This window comes from Halichoerus grypus, chromosome 4, assembly GCF_964656455.1.
Source record: "Halichoerus grypus chromosome 4, mHalGry1.hap1.1, whole genome shotgun sequence".
NCBI lineage: Eukaryota > Metazoa > Chordata > Mammalia > Carnivora > Phocidae > Halichoerus > Halichoerus grypus.
In genome coordinates, this window is record NC_135715.1 from 155,438,445 (window position 1) to 155,457,350 (window position 18,906).

The window sequence follows — 18,906 nt, forward strand, 5'->3', positions numbered from 1 at the left end:
AAAATTTAATTATGCAGCATCCCTCAAAGGTCTAAACATATGCAGCCAACAAAATTCTTACTGATTAAGAATCTTATAAATACTCAGATCACAAGTCAGTCAGTTCATGTTGGAAACAGTCATGGTAATAAATGGAAAATTCGTAGGGTCTTTGATTGTTGAGGTAGGGAGAAGAAAAAAATTAAGAACATTTTAACATGAGGAAACATGAGATGAAAAGACCTGGCTTCAAGCAGCAACTCCTAAAATCCAGAGCCCAAAAGAAAACTATGGACAGATGAATTTGTCTTGTTTCCTCCAGATCTTTGAATAATTATATTTTAATTAATTTGGCTATTGCATAAAGTTCAGAGAAAAAAAAACATTAACCTCTAATTCCCATTTAAAAGTTTTTTTTAAAGAATTCTGTGGGAATGTTTGCTTGGAATGCATTTCTCCTACAGCCTGATTAATCTGCAGCTTCTGGAAACAGTGTCTGTGACTCCCTGAGCTCTTTCTCTCTAGGGCAGTTATCACCGAATGCCTCTTCGGATGAGGCCTTGAATTATGGCAGCAGTGCTAGAGTAGGGTCTCAGGCCACCTATGAACATCCACAGCTCATCAACACTGGTGGGTAGGAGCATCAGAAAACAAAACAGAGCCAGATACTACTGTTTCTGGAAGAAGTGGAGATAGCAGGTGAAGACAATGCACTGAGCAGTCCTACGCAGGGGCCAGAGAATAATCACGTTGTACAATGTGGGAAGAAGAATGGTGAGGAGCTAGGAAGATCTCAAAGGATCGAAAAGGTCATGTTGATGCGGAGAGGGTGAATCCCACCTAAAATGAATTCTAGCATCCACACCACTGCCACTCTGGTCCTTCCCACCTTTGCTCTTCCTGGCCTTTTAGCAGCAGCTCCCTAACTAATGCCCTGCTTCCATTTTGCACCACTCAAATAAATTCTCCCCACTGCAGCTAGGATGAGCTGTATAAACTACAGATCAGATCATGTCACTTTGTTGCCTAAAACCCTACCACATCATCCCATTGTATTCCAAGTCCTCAGTGTAGCCTACGAAGGCCCTACACGCCCCGGACCCTCGGGATACGATCGCAGGCCCAGGTGCTGCGGTCCTGCCAGCCACAGTCCAGCACGTCTTTAACCAGTGCTAAGTGCTGTATTCCGCTATCACTCCGAAGGATCTAAGAATCACACCCAGTGAACAAAACATGAAGTATTAAAATAAATTAGCCTAACAAAGAGTATTTTAACCACTTAGCTGTGTGGCCTCTAAGAAGCCACTTGACCTCTCCATGCTTTAGTGTCCCTCTCTATAAAATGGAGATGCCGCTATTTACCTCACAGGATTGCTTTAAGAATTAAAAGACAGATGTGCATAACAAGGTCTAGCAAAATTAACAGTATATATAAAGCACAATAAAAGCAGTGGTGATGGTTTTAGAAATGTCAGTATTGGGGCGCCTGGGTGGCTCAATCGTTAAGCGTCTGCCTTCGGCTCAGGTCAGGATCCCAGAGTCCTGGGATTGAGCCCCGCATCAGGCTCCCTGCTCGGCGGGAATCCTGCTTCTCCCTCTCCCACTCCCCCTGCTTGTGTTCCCTCTCTCACTGTGCCTCTCTCTGTCAAATAAAATCTTAAAAAAAAAAAAGAAAAAAGAAATGTCAGTATTACTTCCATAAAATGTTATTTTGGTTAAACCGAAAGGGAAAAAAAAATCAACTTGAAAATGGCCAGTCACCTGTTTATGAAGATTTTCTTATTCTTGGTTGAACGTTGTAAGAAAATTGACAGTAAATTCATTTGAATAATTTTTAAAGCCTTGAAATATAAATATTAGAATGTATTCTAACCTGGTAAAGTACCTGTAATATATGATTGTCCTGGAAAGTCAAGAAGGTCCCCCATTAGAGACTGGGAGAAGGGGCAGGATCAGAGAAGGTTCTCCCAGGGTCACAGTCCAGACTTGAATTTATTAAATCAACCCAAGCTCCTACACTGATGCCATAATGTCAGAGAGTCCCTCTGTCCCCCCAAAATAAAAGTGAGTGCCCCCAAGTTCTGGTTTTATAATTTGGATATAGAAAATCATTTTAATGTCAGTGCTGCCATCTAAATATCATTTTCTTGAGACTCTGTCAACTTCTGGACCCCCCAAGTCTTTCGAGAGCTAAGTGAGTGATCAATTTTTACCTTTCCCTCCCCCACTTAGGATAAGCAAGTTTGTTTTTTAAAAAAATTTGGCTGGAAAATACTCATTTTTATAATATCAGATAACCTCATCTATTTTAAAGTACCTGGTCATCAGCAAATTTTAGAAGGGCAGCCATGGGATCTGCTCCAGGAGAAAGCACAAAAATCAGTGGTGAACAGCAGTTACTATCTCCAAATGCCTTGGATAAATCAAAGGGGGGTGGCTCAATGAATGTGCGCCCCAATCTGTTGATTATAAACTCTTGCAGCATTGGAATAACCTAGAGAGGGACAAGAATATATTTGAAAGAATATTCAAAACTGCTTACAAACTTAAAAGTTCAGATCCAAAGATATTTTAAAACAAAAGACTACATTAGCTTAGTTATTTGTTAATGTTGGTGGAGGGTCAAAGGCATCACTTTATATGAATGTCTTTTAGATAGAAAAAAAATGACATTTTATTTAAATAATAAAAGATGAGTGGTTAGTGGCACCAGAATTCAAAGGCATTTTTCTTCCCTTCAGTGAGCATTCAGCACATAGTGGATGAAGAATATAAGAAACCTTAACTCTTTACTTAAGTTTTAAAATACTATGTTCTAAAAATCCACAACTCAAAAGTAGAAATTTGAGAGTGATTTATACAGTACTATACCATCAAGAAAGAATCAATATAGCTGGGAAAAGAAACAGAAAGAAAGCAAAAAGAAAAGCACTTTGAAAGAAGAACAAGCTATACTCCTGAGAAATAGCCAAAACTGTATTGCAGAAAATTCCTGATAACATACCTGCGTACTTTCAGGGATCATGTGTGAGAATGAGGAGAACTCTGTGGTTTGGAGGCCCCTCCCAGGCATTCATTGTGGAAATGGAATTTTGTTCATCAATGTGGCTGATGTATAGCCTCCAATACATCCTTCCCTCTTTCTCTCTCTCTCTCTCTTTTTTAAATGATTTATTTGAGAGAGAGAGAGAGAAAAAAAAAAAAAGAGAGAGCAGGGCAGAGGGAGAGAATCTCAAGCAGATGCCCCGCTGAATGTGAAGCCCTAAGTAGGGCTTGATCGGACCACCCTGAGATCATGACCTGAGCTGAAACCCAGCGTCGGATGCCTAATCAACTGAGCCATCCAGGCGCCCCTTTCCTTCCCTCTTTCTAATGAAGGGTCTACACCTTTTCTATCTGGACAATGGCTCCAAGCTAATCATGACTCAGATGTGAGCCAAACAAGCAATAAAGATAGGTTTAACAGACCAGTATCCCTATGTCTAGCTTAATAAATTATGTAGACAACATATCCCAGGAAGAGGAGTAATGGAGTGACAGGAACCCAAAGAATATTTTGAAGGCCTCAGAATCACTCTAACTGGATACCTGCTCATACCCAAGGATGGCCTTGTGTATACGAACAACACTCTAAATTAGGTCGTCAACTCCACCAGCCGGCACCTTTCCTGAACTTGGAGCAAATTGCAAGGGCAATTTCTAAATACCAAGTATCTCAAAGAGGGGGTCTCCTCTGGAAAAAGTTACAAGTATTTCCGAACTTTAATTGTGTATTCTCCTGATCATCTATTCACACAAGGTTTGTAAGTCAAAATCATTGACAGGTCACAATGCCTTAAACGGCGTAAATCCTAGTGTGGATGAGTGTGCGTGACAGAGGGTGTGAAGGTGGGGACCTGGGGGCCCCTGAAGGAATATCTGGACTTAAATTAGATTTTTAAATCCCTCCCCAATATTTCTCTAGGTTCATTCAACTACAGAAAAAGTACAGAAGAATAACAACAGTATATAAGCACTGTGTTGACAAGGACCTACCTCACATGATGACTCATAAATTCTTTGTACTCAATAAATATATACTGAACAATGAATGAATAAAAACTTGGGATGCCTCTTTTTGTGAAGGTGAGATTCTAATTATAGAAATTCTAAACAAAAGTCACAGCATAATAATTCACCCATACAAAAAGTTTCATTTCTATATAAGTTATTTCATGTTTCAGATATTTTGAATGCACACAGATGTCAAGCTTATTGCAGGAAACTAAAACTATCCTGTCTATCCTGGGCCTTGTCCTTGCCTTTCACCTTACTTTTTTCCCCACAGCTGGTCTTCCTCACTACATTAAAAAATCAACAGCAACTAACAGAAAATGAAACTTTTTTTTTTTTCACAATCTCTTCCCAAGGCTGACTTCTTCACTAAATTAGAGTTTTACAAACAAAAGCCCAAGGCTTTTAAGTTCATGGTTTTACTTTTAGTAAACTGGAGTTGTAAGTGTCCCCTCTCTTTTGTGAGTGGTTCAGGATGCTGTCAGCCACTGCTCATATGTAGACCTGGCTGGAGGACCAAGTTAAGGGTGCACACATGGGGGTAAGTGCACACAACTTTCAGTGTTTTTGTTTTTGTTTTTGTTTTAATTTTAACCTGAGTAAGACTTGCTCCCAAGACCAAACTGTAGCTCCCAAGGTGAATTAAGCTGTGCTTGCTGTTCAGTTTGCAAGGCAATAGAATTGGGTTTGCTTCTGCAATCTGATTATGCAAGCATTAGGTCTGTAAAATGAAATGTCAGTAACAAAAATTACAGACTAATTTAAGCAGCCATCTTCCCAAAGGCAGGAAAGAAGTTTGTGGGCTTCCATTTATGTTTTTCTATGTATTGCAAATTCCTGTAGGATTTATCTGAGGTCAGAGAAACATAGTCCCTTATATTTGACAAGTTTCTTATTGAAAGCTGATTAACTGTCTTTCTGTTTACAGTTCAGAAGGAGAGAACGGTGGCCAGAAGCTCTTCATTTTGTAAATGGGCTCAAAACGCTGCACACTTCAGTATTTATTCCCCTGATATGTTTCTTTTATCAATAAAACACTATAAAATACTAAATTCTTCACAAAAGTGTGAGCCCATCTCATTTTTCCTATTGGTGATTTAAAGAGCATCTTTTATATTTTTTCTAAACTAGAGCATTGGAGAACCTGGTGTGTGTGGCTTCTTACCACTGGGTGGAGTTCGTTTTGAGGACAGAGCAGTGTAAAGGAAACAAACAAACAAATTGTGCTACCAAATAATGTCTACTGAAAACTAGAGATGAAGCAATTGCTGATCTTCCTGGTGGATAGATACAGTATCTCATGACTTAGAGACTGCAAGGAAATAAAAATCTACAGAGCACTAGGCCAAATAAAAGCCTCATAGAGCACTGTTCCTTTCTCTGGTATGCTAACGCCATGTTACTTTGGAAAAACCACTCTTTTAAAAGTATAATAGCCATATATTATTTTTAAATATACACAGATTCCAAAATCCCAATTTACCACTAGAACTTGGAATACCTGGTAACAGCAAGATTGAAAGGTTTGAGGTTGCTAGTAACAGAAAAGCATACCAATAATTCTTTTTCTATTAAGGATTATAGGTGTGATTGTATAGCTAATGGTCATTAATCACTTAGGTTAAATTGAATTATGCTCTAGTAGCAAACATTTCCAGATCTCAGTGACTTAACACAATAAAAAGCTTGTTTCTTATCCCTGCAAAGTCCTGTGTGTGTGCAGGCAACCTACTCACTGGGTGGGCTCAGTGATGGCACTTTAATATCAAATGTGATTCCACAATGTTGATGGCGGGGGGGGGGTACCCTGGAGAGTCTCATGCTGGAAGTTAAATGCTTCTGTCCTGACACTTCTCACATTTTATTGGCCAAAGCAAAGTTTATGGCCAGAGTCCTTCACCTCATGTGTGCAAGGGAGGAGAACCGGAAATATTAGTGAATAGTATTAATGTCTACACTCATCCAACTACCTGAGGAAAACTCTAAAGAAGATATGGAAACACAGGGCAAAGTTATAAGACAGGGTGCCAAAGTATTGGACAGAGTAGCTATGTAAAGTATAAAACCATAAATTTCACCTCAGTTGATTTAAAAACAAAAACGGGGGCGCCTGGGTGGCTCAGTCGGTTAAGTGTCTGCCTTCGGCTCAGGTCATGATCCCAGGGTCCTGGGATGAGCCCCACGTCGGCCTCCTTGCTCAGCAGGGAGTCTATTTCTCCCTCTCCTTCTGCCTCCCCCTGCTCATGCACGCATGTGCTCTCTCTCTCAAATAAATAAAATCTTTAAAAGAAAGTTAGTAGAATAAAAAATAAATAAAAACAAAAACATACAAACAAAACCCCTCAGCATGAATATCTAACTCCTCATCTCCCTCAAATATACTTTAAAAGGAGAATGAATAAGGAAAGTAATATTTGATCTTTTTGGTAGCTCAATGTATTTTCAGATTAAAATGTCAAACTTTTTAAAACATAAAACTGGGGAACATATTTATAGGTGAAAGTCTGCAATAAACTTAATATAAAACATGAACAGAAGCTTCTTTGTTTTTTCAAACACTGAGAGGAGAAGATTGGTGGTACATGCAGAGTCATTTTAGTGGAATGGTCTATAGAGCTTAGAAAACAAAGTAAAAACCTTTGAAGATTTTAATAAAAGGTTTTAAAGGAGGAAGCCGTATTAGGCAAGAGTGTGAAATATTTCATATTCTTCCATATTTAATACTTACAGGGAAAACTTCTGAAGGCTTAACACTAAAGTTTCAGTGGCAATTCATTTTTGAAAGGGCTACCAAGGCCGAGAATGTTTCATTATTTTAATGATTCCTAAACAATTGTGGCTACTTCCAACACCTAAGAGCAGGGCAAGCATTATGACTTTTTTTTTTTAAGATTTTATTAATTTAATTGTCAGAGAGAGAAAGAGAGCGAGCGAGCGCACAAGCAGGGGGGAGCGGCAGGCAGAGAGCGAAGCAGGCTCCCCGCTGAGCAAGGAGCCCCATGCAGGTCTTGATCCCAGGATGCTGGGATCATGAGCTGAGCTGAAGGCAGATGCTTAACCGACTAAGCCACCCATGCGTCCCAGCATTATGACTTTCGTAGGCCCCAGGCACCTTGTACATCCCTTCCCCCATGAAAAAATATCAAAAATTGTATTTTATAATTGTTTTGGTATAATTATAAGCTTAAAATAGACTGGATTATATTTGCTATTTTTAAACAGAATTAAAACATTTGCATAAACAACTAGAAGTATCATGGGCTCTAGGCACGATGCCTAATGGATACTTGGGCCCTGGCGAAGAACACACTGACAAGCCAAGCAAGAATTGCATGTGTTCGTTCAACAGACCATGGCTTACAGAGGGAAGAGTGTCTCTGCCCCACTTGGCACTGATGCATGCAAAAACTTTCAAAACTAAATTGCTTTCACCACCTAAGTTCTGGTTTTTTGTTGTTAGGGTGGAAGTACTGTCTTATATCCCCTAGCAACTCAAATTGTAAATATAGTAAATTTTGAAATCATTATGTATTACTTTCACTTGAGTAGTAACAGAGGGCAACCAGGTTATTTTTTTCAATTTTTTCTCAACATACCTAATATCTACATTTTTTTCAGAGTATATGGATATCTCTGTGGATGTCTTTATACTTAGATGAATAAATAGAGTATAATAATGCAAATGAGAATGTCACTGAGTACTGAGATTTGCTGACATGTCAGCTGATTCATTGGTTATATAATTTACCATTTAAAGAAATTAAAACGAACAGTATTGACATTTTCCTTTGTAGTTAGCAGTGATGAATGTCTTAAAAATGATACTCTACTAGCTTTCCAAAGGCCAACCAAGAACTACATATAAAGATAGCATTTGAAAAGACAGAAAGTCTACTCTATCTGCTTGGCGCTAACACTAACACCATTGACTAATATCACCAAACTAATAAGAATAGGGATTACAGCATGTAAAAGAAGTAGATTGTAAGGAATTGGGGAAGCATAAATTAAAAGGAAGAATCATAAAATAAATAAAACTATAAAATATAGTCTGCTCAGTTCTTAATGTAGTGTGGTTTTAATGATACACAAACTCCTTGAAAAATGACTGCATTGGAAGGAAGTGGGATTAGTACCCCCAGGCTCCTCCACCTCCGCTGTGATTATAGAAGGAAATAAAAGTTGTCGGGACTGGAATGGCGGGGTGGGGACTGGAATCACTGAGCTGCTTTAAAAGCTTGCACTTACCTTGTCTGGCCTCAAGCAACGAATGATAAGCATCCTTTGAAACTCATTTGCTTTATCTTCCCAATTTTCAGGAAAAACCTCATGATGTGGCTCCTAGAATTGCAGTAGACATAATTCAGTGTTATTTTAGAGATTATTTCTAAAGAGAATAGTATTTTGACTTAGAAACTGATTTTTAGGGAAAGCATATAATGACTAAATGAAATCAAGAATACTAATGTAAATTTTATTAGGCTGGGGTAAAGTTAGGAAATAAGGAATGAAAAGAAAATTTAAAACACCACAAAGGGATCAAAACTAGGACATGAATTAAGCAGGTTAATGTCAATATGAATACTAATCATTAGACAAAATGAATCCTGTTATTAAAAAATGTGCATATGGAGTTTTCCCATTATTTCTCCAAAGGCATTTTAAAACCTACCAACTACTGTCATCATCTATTTATAAAAATAAATATTTATTACAAAAGAAGAAAGGCATTATACTTAAATTTATTGTGATATTTCCTGTTTTGAACAATGTTTTGGTGTCTTTTTTATAAAGGTATATTTGAAACTGTATATAGTAAAAAAGAAGCCAAAGAAGAGAGAAAGCTATTAAAAATACACAAGAAGAGAGGCATTAAGATCCCAGGAGGGGTAAAATAAAAAAAAAAAAGGAGACATTTGTAAAAATTTTAAAACTCTAGGGAAAGCTATGTGGTATCTCATATTAGAAATCTCCATGCTTCAGCATAGTCAATAAAATTTCTATTTCAAATTAGAATGAAGTACTCACAAAAACATATTTGTCTCTAAGAAATATATTTTTATTACTAACGGAGAGAGATCCAAAAGAGATTCAGTCCACAATATTTGCATTTATGTATAGATACACTCTCATTGTCATGTATAATACAAGTTGGTAACCAAATAAAAAATGTTCTCCACATATCTTGCTCTTTCTTTCTTCTTCCCGTCTTCCCCAAAGAGAGCTCTTACATATTAAACCCAGGAAAGCAGGATGTCACGAGAGTAGAAATAAAGGAGTATAAAAAAATAATTATGAATTGGCAAACTATTAGCCCTCATGCTAAAAAAAAAAAAAAAAAAAAAAGTGAAGGCAGGCAACAATTTCTATGTATTCCAGAAGGGAAACTGTTTTACGGTTTGTGTTGACTATAATAGTCTCCAATTATGAAGATAGGGTCCCATGAAAAATTGTTTGAGAATAATTAGCTTTTCCCTCTGAAAGGGAGGTGGAAATTTTATTCTGTCCGCAGTTCTTCTAGCCAGAGTACAAATTAGATTTACATGAAGCAAATTAACAGGAGAAAAAAACCAAAGTTTTATTACATGTACATAGAGGCCCAGTCATGACACTGAGACCTAAAGAAGTGATCAAGGCAATAGTTCTCTTTAAAAAAAAAAAAAAAAAGAAGTGATTAAGGCAGGTAGTTTTTATACTTTCTAGACAAAGAGACCATAAATCTGTGGGGGAAAAAAAGAAAACTTAACTTTGGGAGTTTCAGTTAGTAAGGAATTCTAAACAGAATTTGGGCTGGGGTTAGTAAATTAGTAAAAAGTAACAAGGGCTGTTGATACAGCCTTCTATGCTCTAAATTCCTGGTCTCCGGTGATGAGGATGTCTTTTTACCTCCTGGTACAGGGAGGATACCTTTCACAGGGGAGATTTATTTTCACTCTCAGGAGGACAGAGGGTCCTCTTGCATAGGCTGTCCCTTAAGTAACTTTTATTTAAAATAATCCATATGCCAAAGTGGCACATTTTAGGTAGCCTGCCCTTGGCCCCTACACTTCATGTCAAATGACAAAAATGTTTATTAGCTTCTATCCGGCATTCTAGCTTACATCTGCATTTATATCCTGCACTCAGAAAATCTAAACAATAGCTCTTTTGTAAAAAAAAAAAAAAAAAAAATTAAGATTTATTTATTTTAGAGAGAGAGCACCAGCAGGAGGAGCAGAGGGAGAGGAAGTCTTAAGCAGGTCCTGCGTTGAGTGTGGAGCCCGATCCCATGACCCAAAGATCATGACCTGAACTGAAATCAAGAGTCAGACACTCAACCGCACCACCCAGGTGCCCCTGTAAAAATTTTTTTAAAAGATTTTATTTTTAAGTAATCTCTACACCAAACATGGGGCTTGAACTTCCAACCCCAAGATCAAGAGTCTCATGCCCTACCAACTGAGCCAGCTGGGTGCCCCTATTTTATAAAATTTTTAACTCACTTGCTATTATGATTGCAAGGTCTAAATTGTTAATAAATAAAAACCTGGTATGGAAATTCAAAAAAAATATTTTAAGGACTCTGCATCTCCACACATTTGAGGATTTAAGGATTTGAACAGAAGTTCAGAAGAGAACTACCAATTTAGAAGGTGGGGATAATATAAATCTAAACCTTGATTTCAAAATCTGACCAGTTGTTTAAAGCTTAATTAAATATTGTTTTTAGTCAAAGATAAGAATAAATTACTTAGCATTATTTTGTCCCTTTAAAAACTTTGGAATAAGCAAAAGGGTTAAAAACATACCAAACTATCATATACTTTTTTCCATCCATCCTTTAAGTGCATAAACTCCCTACGAATGGTTTTGAAGGAAGGTAAATCATCCAGTCGACATATTTCATCCCATGATTTTTGAGGAAGCCATGTGCAAGGGTTGGCATGAGGATTATCCAATCCAATGCCACCAGTTAGCAGAAATCTCCACTCAGCTTTATTAATCTTTGGAAAACAAAGTATCATGAAGAGTCAGAAATGAATTCATTATATACATAATACATTTAAACCATTTTAAAAGAACTGACTATTGATTTTCAAGTTTTAGGTATGGTCCTTATGAAACCTACCTATAGCTACGGTATAGCAGCTCAGTACTTATTCATATGAAACCAATTTACCCATTATAACTGGCTTTCAACATATTTCCATTCTAGATAGCTACTTTTTGATAATTTTCCTCCAGAATTACTAATCTAAACATAAAAATTCTCTTTGAGTATATGTTTTCTAAAAATGTCTGTTTAGAGTCTTACAGGCTCTAAAAATTGTGGGAAGACAGAAGGGAGAGGGTGGGGGAATCAGCAAAAACAGGTGAGGGGGACTGGGAGATACAGGCGTTCAGTATGAAATGAGGAAGTGACAGGAATGAAAGGTACAGGTAAGGAATGTAGTCAATGGTATTGTAAGCGCATTGTGGCGGGAGATGGTAGTTACACTGGGTGGTACAGAGGTGATGAATCACTATGTTGTACACCCAAAACTACTGTGTGTCACTGTGTGGCAACTATACTTAATCAATATAAAAATAAATAAAATAAAAATGTTGGGAAGGCAGAAAGCATTCAATCTGCCATATTTTCAACTATTCTCCGTAAAATGTAATGAGGTACTGCTATGAAACTTTTGCAAGAAATGCAAGAATAAAACCTTTATTCCTTCAGAATTCGACCAATACATCACCAAATCAAATTAATAAATCTTAAACACCTAAGTAAATAAAATAGTGAATTTTGTTTATCACTCTTTTCAATACCTCTTTCATTCTAAAGGTGTTTCCTATATTTTAAATGAATAGATTTGAAATAGAACAAAAATTTATGACAGGTACTGTTAAGCCCAAATGGATTTGACTAACTTGCACAAGTTCTTAAAAACATTACCATTTATATGATTACTTGGTGTAAATATATCAACATATTTAGTAAATTTCTTAGCATACTTAAAATTTTGAGATTCTAATAGAAACTAATTTATTTTAAACTAAAACATACATAAATTTAAGTAATAATTACATAGTGTACTCTGCTTTATTTTTCATCTCTGTGAAATTCAGTCTAGTTGTGATGTCTTGCCTTAACTATAATAATTATTGTTTACCTATTTACAACCCTTTTGTATGTATATATACATATCCCCACACACACACCCATACAAATTAGTAAATTAATGAATCAATGTTAGTCTTTTTTCTACAAATTATAACAGTACTGACCGCACGTTCATGTAGTAGCAGATTTATAGTTAGACAAAAGGAAAAGAGTAGCTTATCCTTTTCAAAGAGCGATCGGCAGACATTAACATACAGGGAGTAAGTAAAGTGATCCTTCAGAATCTGAAGCCTACAGGTCAACAGAAAGACAAGTGAATAAATAAAAATGCATTATACCTTAAAAAAAATGCTCTTAAGGAAACCTAATATAAACCATTTAGATGCATATTCTTCTAATAAGCTTTCTGGTCAATTACCCCCAAAACAATCAATGATCGTCATTAACTGGGTGCACCAATTTGAAAGCTACACAATGTAGAAACCCTTCAGTAGAATTGCATTTTACTGTTGATTTTTTAAAAAAAACTTAATCTTCCTTTTGGAAAGAAGTCAATGCATGGTACATTAATCTATTACGTTTAAAGATTTGTGGATTATTTTTAACTATAAAGCATTTCTTGGGGTAAAATTTGATTTTCTTATTCTGTAGATGCTTCCAAACGTTCTATATTATATATTAAATTCACAGATTAAAATTAATAGCTTCTTTATTAAATTAACATTTGGTAGTGTGCTACTCTGCTCATAAATCCATAAAAGCTGGAGAAATCACAAACTTGATAAACTACATTTTTATTTACCACATAGATGGAACATGGAAATAGGAATAATGACAATATTTGCAACTAACAACTTTCTAGTAAGTGCTAATATGTGTTTTCTGTATTCATAGCAATTCTTTACATGAATATAACACTTTAAAAATTATCATTTAATTCTCTTATAGGGAAAATAAACCATCATTGAAACAAGAATTTCTTTTTTTAAGATTTTATTTATTTGACAGAGAGAGAGAGAGCACAGGCAGGGGAAGCAGCAGAGGGAGAGGGAGAAGCAGACTCCCCAGTGAGCAGGGAGCCCAACTCAGGGCTTGACCCAGGACTCCAGGATCATGACCTGAGCTAAAGGCAGACGCTTAACCAACTGAGCCACCCAGGCACCCCTGAAACAAAAATTTCAAAAATATTTTTTATTACATAGGTTATAATAGTTGTACTAGAAATCAACAGTTGACTGGAAACCTTTGCAGAGAGCTAATGACTGACAATGGCTCAAACTAAGCACTTCCTTATCTGAAGGAAAAATTAGTATTAAAGTTCGTATTTTGATTAAGCAAAATTTTATCAGTGTTTCTTAATGTGTCTAGAAAGAATAATCTACCAGTACCACCATATCTTGGCTATTTTCAGACTGATATCCTAGGCTACCAATCATCTCAGCTCTAATTTTCTCCTTACTTGCCTATTTCTTTAATGATTTTGTACCCTGCCAGCATTCTCATAAAGAAAATTGTAACAAATTTATGTATTTTATTTCTAGTTGAGAACTCTGGAAAAGGGCTTGGTAGAGAGGGCTTTGAAACTAGTTGCTGAAATATAGTTGAATTCTCTGAAGATTTAAAATAATCATACTATTCCTGTCCCCATTTTTATGCTAATCATGGTCTTTTCACACTTGGTATTTAATTTGTCTCATCTGTAACAGTACAATTAATACAGGGTTAACTCAGATTTGGTCTTTCTAGAATAAAATAAAAATGTCTGCACTTTAAAACAAATTTCCTCTTATAGATAGGAAGATTGAAGGGAAAATTATAAGGATCACTCGTATTAGAAATTCAATTTCAGTCTCAGTGATAAAAATGCAGATTAAAATACAATATTTTAATAATCTGTTACAGTGAAAAAGAGGATAAACGGGCGCCTGGGTGGCTCAGTTGGTTGAGCGACTGCCTTCGGCTCAGGTCATGATCCTGGAGTCCCGGGATCGAGTCCCGCATCGGGCTCCCTGCTCGGCAGGGAGTCTGCTTCTCCCTCTGACCCTCCTCCCTCTCATGCTCTCTGTCATTCTCTCTCTCAAATAAATAAATAAAATCTTTAAAAAAAAAAAAAAAAAAAAAAGAAAAAGAAAAAGAGGATAAACATGATAATTTTCAATGCTGATGTGTGATACGGGGATATAAGATCATTTGCGTTCCTCCAATGGAGTTGTATATTTGAATAATCATTCAGGAGTCTGAAAGAAGTAAACACCTTTGTTCTAATTTTGGAATTCTAGCCTATAGAAATAATTAACAATGTGGACATTTATATTTATTGCGGTATTATTAATAATTTGAAAGCTGGAGATTACCTGTGAGTCTTATTTTTTTAAAGATTTTATTTATTTATTTGACAGAGATAGACATAGCAAGAGAGGGAACACAAACAGGGGGAGTGAGAGAGGGAGAAGCAGGCTTCCCGCTGAGCAGGGAGCCTGATGCGGGGCTTGATCCCAGGACCCTGGGAACATGACCTGAGCCAAAGGCAGACGCTTAACTACTGAGCCACCCAGGCCCCCTACCTGTGAGTCTTAAAACATGAAAATCATGGCACATTCATAAAATGGTACATTGTGCAACTATTAAAAGTTATGTTTCAGAAGAGTAATAACATGGGAAAAATGATCTTGATAGAAGCGGAGGGAAAAGAAAAAACACTGTGCATGTGTGTGTATACATTTATATTGTTTTCCGAGAGAGATTTCTGTTTGGTCCCTATAACAAAGCTATATCCTCATTAGATTTTTGTTTTTGTACTTACGGGTTTTTTTTGCTATAGTTATTTATTTTGCTATATTAAAAATTTGATTAAAAAATGATCCAAATTACTATAGCTATTTCACAGTATATATATGTCACAGTCATATATATATAGCATTAAAAACATGTTTGGTGTAATAGTTAAGAGTTATTATGAATAATAACCATCAGAAGGTAAGCAAAAATGAAATATGTTTTCATTGCTGAGTAAAAGGAAATAAGAAATAGTTTTACTAGTTGTTACAAGTTTATACCCTTAAACACCATCAATTTATCCTACCAAGCCCCTTCCCCTGGTAACCACCATTTCACTGTTTGTTGTTGTTGTTTGTTTTTACAGGCATGAAATTTTTTTTTTGATTCCACATGTAAGTGATATCCACATTACTTATCTTTCTCTGACTTATCTTGGTTAGCATAATGTGCTCAAGGTCAATCCATGTCACAAATGGCAGAACATGTACATGCAGAACAATGAAAATGGACACCTATCTCATACCACTCATAAAAATTAACTCAAAATGGGTCAAAGATGTAAACTTAAGACCTTATATCATAAAACTCCTAGAAGAATACATAGGGAAGAAACCTATCAATTATTTCAGCAATGATTTTCTTAGACATGACACCAAAAGCACAAACAAAAGCAAAAATCAACAAATGGGACTAATTCAAACCCAAAAGCTTCTGCACAGCAAAAGAAACAATAAAAAAAAAAAAAATAGCACCAAGAAATAAACTTATACTTACATGGGCAATTAATCTATGACAAAGGAAGCAAAAATATACAATAGGGGAAAAGACAGTCTTTTCAACAAATGGTGCTGGGAAAACTGGACAGCTGCATGCAGAAGAATAAAACTGTACCATTTTCTTACACCATACACAAAAATAAACTCAAAATGGATTAAAGATCTAAATGTGAGACCTGAAATCATAAAACTCCTAGAAGAAAACAGGCAGTAATTTCTTTCACATTGGCCTGAGCAACATTTTTCTAGATACATCTCCTTGGGCAAGGGGAAAAAAAGGCAAAAATAAACTACTGGGACTCCATAAATAAAAAGCTTTTGCACAGTGAAGAAAACCATCAACAAAACAGAAAAGCAACTACTGAATGGGAGAAGATATTCACAAATGATATATCTGGTAAGGGATTAATATCCAAAATATATAAACAATTTACACAACTCAAAACCAAAAACCCAAATAATCTGATTAAAAATAGGCAGAGGGTCTGAATAGACATTTTTCCAAAGACATACAGATGTCAAACAGACACATGAAAGGATGCTCAACATCACTAGTCACCTAGGAAATGCAAATCAAAACCACAATGAGGTTTCAGATGACACCTCTCAGAATCACTAGAATCAAAAAGACAAGAAGTGTCAGCAAGGATGTGGAGAAAAAGGAACACCTGTGCACTGCTGGTAGGAAGATAAATTGGTGCAGCCACTGTGGAAAACAGTATGGAGTTTCCTCAAAAAACTTCAAAATAAAAATACCATATGATTCAGTAACTCCACTATTGGGTATTTATCCAAAGAAAATGAAAACACTATTTACAATAGCCAAGATACAGAAGCAACACAAGTGCCCGTCCATAGATGAATGGATAAAGAACATGGAGTTTTTTTTTTTTTTTTTTAAGATTTTATTTATTTATTTGATAGAGAGAGACACAGCAAGAGAGGGAACACAAGCAGGGGGAGTGAGAGAGGGAGAAGCAGGCTTCCCGCTGAGCAGGGAGCCCGATGCGGGACTCGACCCCAGGACCCTGGGATCATGACCTGAGCCGAAGGCAGACGCTTAATGACTGAGCCACCCAGGCGCCCCAAGAACATGGAGTTTACACACACACACACACACACACACACACACGCACGCACACACACTGGAATATTCCTTAGCCATAGAAAAGAATGAGATCTTGCCATTTGTAACAACATGGATGGACCTAGAAGATACAAAGCTAAGCGAAATAAGTCTGACAGAGAAAGACAAATACCATATGATTTCACTCCTATGTCGAATCTAAAAAACAAAACAAACAAACAAAAAGCAGAAATGGACCCCTAAATACAGAGAACTGCTTGTTGCCAGTGGGGAGGGTGTTGAGGGGATGCACAAAATGGGTGAAGGGGAGTGGGAGGTACAGGCCTCCAGTTATGGAATGGATAAGTCACAGGAATAAAAGGTACAGCATAGGGAATAAGTCAATGATATTGCAATAGTGTTGTATGATGACAGATGGGAGCTACCCTTGTCGTGAGCACAGCATAACATACGGTCTTGTCTAATCATTGTTGTACACCTGAAACTAATATAACATTGTGTGTCAACTGTACTTCAAAACAAGCAAACAAACAAACAAACAAAAAACCCCAAAGGAAACAATAACAACAACAAAAAAATGAAAGGGCAGCCATGGGAGAGAATTTTTGCAAACCATGTATTGAATAAAGAGTTAATATCCAAAATATACAAAGAGCTAACAACTTAATAACAAAAAAAATCTGATTAAAAAATGGGCAGAATACCTAAATAGACATTTTTCTAAAGAAGACATCAAAATAGGCAACAGGGCACATGAAAAGATGCTCAGTGTCACTAATTATCAGGGAAATGCAGATCAAAACCACGATGAGAGATCACCTCACACCTAATAGAACAACGGCACTAAGAAAACAAGAGATAATAGGTGCTGGCCAGGATGTGGTGAAAAGGGAACTCCTCTACAAATCACGTGTGTTTTCCCTCTGGCTAAAGCCAGTTTGCTAGCACAGATGGTCACTTCAATTAGCAGGTAAATTTGAGATGAGATTTCTGCCTTTGCGATCTCTTAGTGGATTGCCTGTGATACGTAACGCATTCTCGATTAATGTTTACTGGATAATAAAACTGTTTTCTCTACTGCCTTTGTGGAGAAAACTTCAGGGTTGGGAAAATATTTTGCTTCGATGCTTCTCCAACAATATACTAGCACCACGGAAGTGAATAAACCACTGCACTATACAAAAGAACATGAATCTCACAAATGCAATGCTGAGAATAAGATGCCAGACACACAAGAGCACAGACTGTGTGATTCCATTCATACAATGTTCTAAAACAGGCAGAACTAACTTAGGGTGTTGGAAGTCAGGACAGTCTTTAGCTTGGTGGAAGGGGTTTGGTTAGTCTCTAGAAGAGGACACAAAGTGGGGTTTCTGGGCTGTCAATAATGTTCTGGGTCTTGATCTGGGCGCTAATTACACAGGTGTGCTCAATGATGAAAGTTCATTGAGCAACTACTCTGATTTCTGCATGCTTCTGTGTGCATACTAATAATTTCAGTGAAAGTTTTCAAATATGCTTTTCCTATTTATTCGTCGATTGGTTCCAGAATTATACTTTCAGGATCACTAGAGTCATGAATAAGATTTTCATTGTATTAAAATGAAAGGTAAGTAAAGAAGACACATTTTGTTTTCTAGATTTCATCCAAATCTCACATCTGGGTAAAAGGATTTGATTTTCTAGAAATCATAAGGGACTATAGTCACAGGAAGAAACATGTCATATGTGCAGATGAGTTCTAATATGATGTAACAAGATATAATAAAGGAACCAATAATTATTTGTAAAGCATAAAATTGTTCTAATTTTTAACTCTTGTACACAAAACGTGTCTTTAAGTGACAGAGCAAAGACATTTTCTTCTCTAGACTCCAGCAAATACCTTAATCTAAAAGTAGTTAAGATGATAATATTTTGGTGACTTGTTTTAAGCAAGGTAGAAAAAAAAACTGTAGTGAAAAGCAAAACATTGTTTATTGTTGTGGCTCCATGTGATTAGCACTGTGATAAGTTCTGGGAATATTAAACAAACAAACTAACCCTCCAAAACCTTTGTCTCAGGAACTCAGAATCTCGTGTAAAAACCAGACATGCTTGTTCAATTAACTAACAATGCAAGTGGCTGGGAACTTCTCTAAGAA

The 18,906-nt window shown here is 36.5% G+C and overlaps 1 protein-coding gene across 1 annotated transcript in view; it reads right to left on the bottom strand.

Moving 5' to 3' along the window:
* Positions 1-18,906, bottom strand: part of DNAH7 (dynein axonemal heavy chain 7) — a 261,052-nt gene that overhangs the window by 37,541 nt on the left and 204,605 nt on the right. Inside the window, exons 52-55 of the mRNA XM_078071131.1 lie at positions 12,286-12,412; positions 10,821-11,015; positions 8,281-8,373; positions 2,297-2,473 (exon numbers count right to left, since the gene is read on the bottom strand). Coding sequence (XP_077927257.1) covers positions 2,297-2,473; positions 8,281-8,373; positions 10,821-11,015; positions 12,286-12,412 — 592 coding nt within the window. The remainder of the gene's footprint in view (positions 1-2,296; positions 2,474-8,280; positions 8,374-10,820; positions 11,016-12,285; positions 12,413-18,906) is intronic.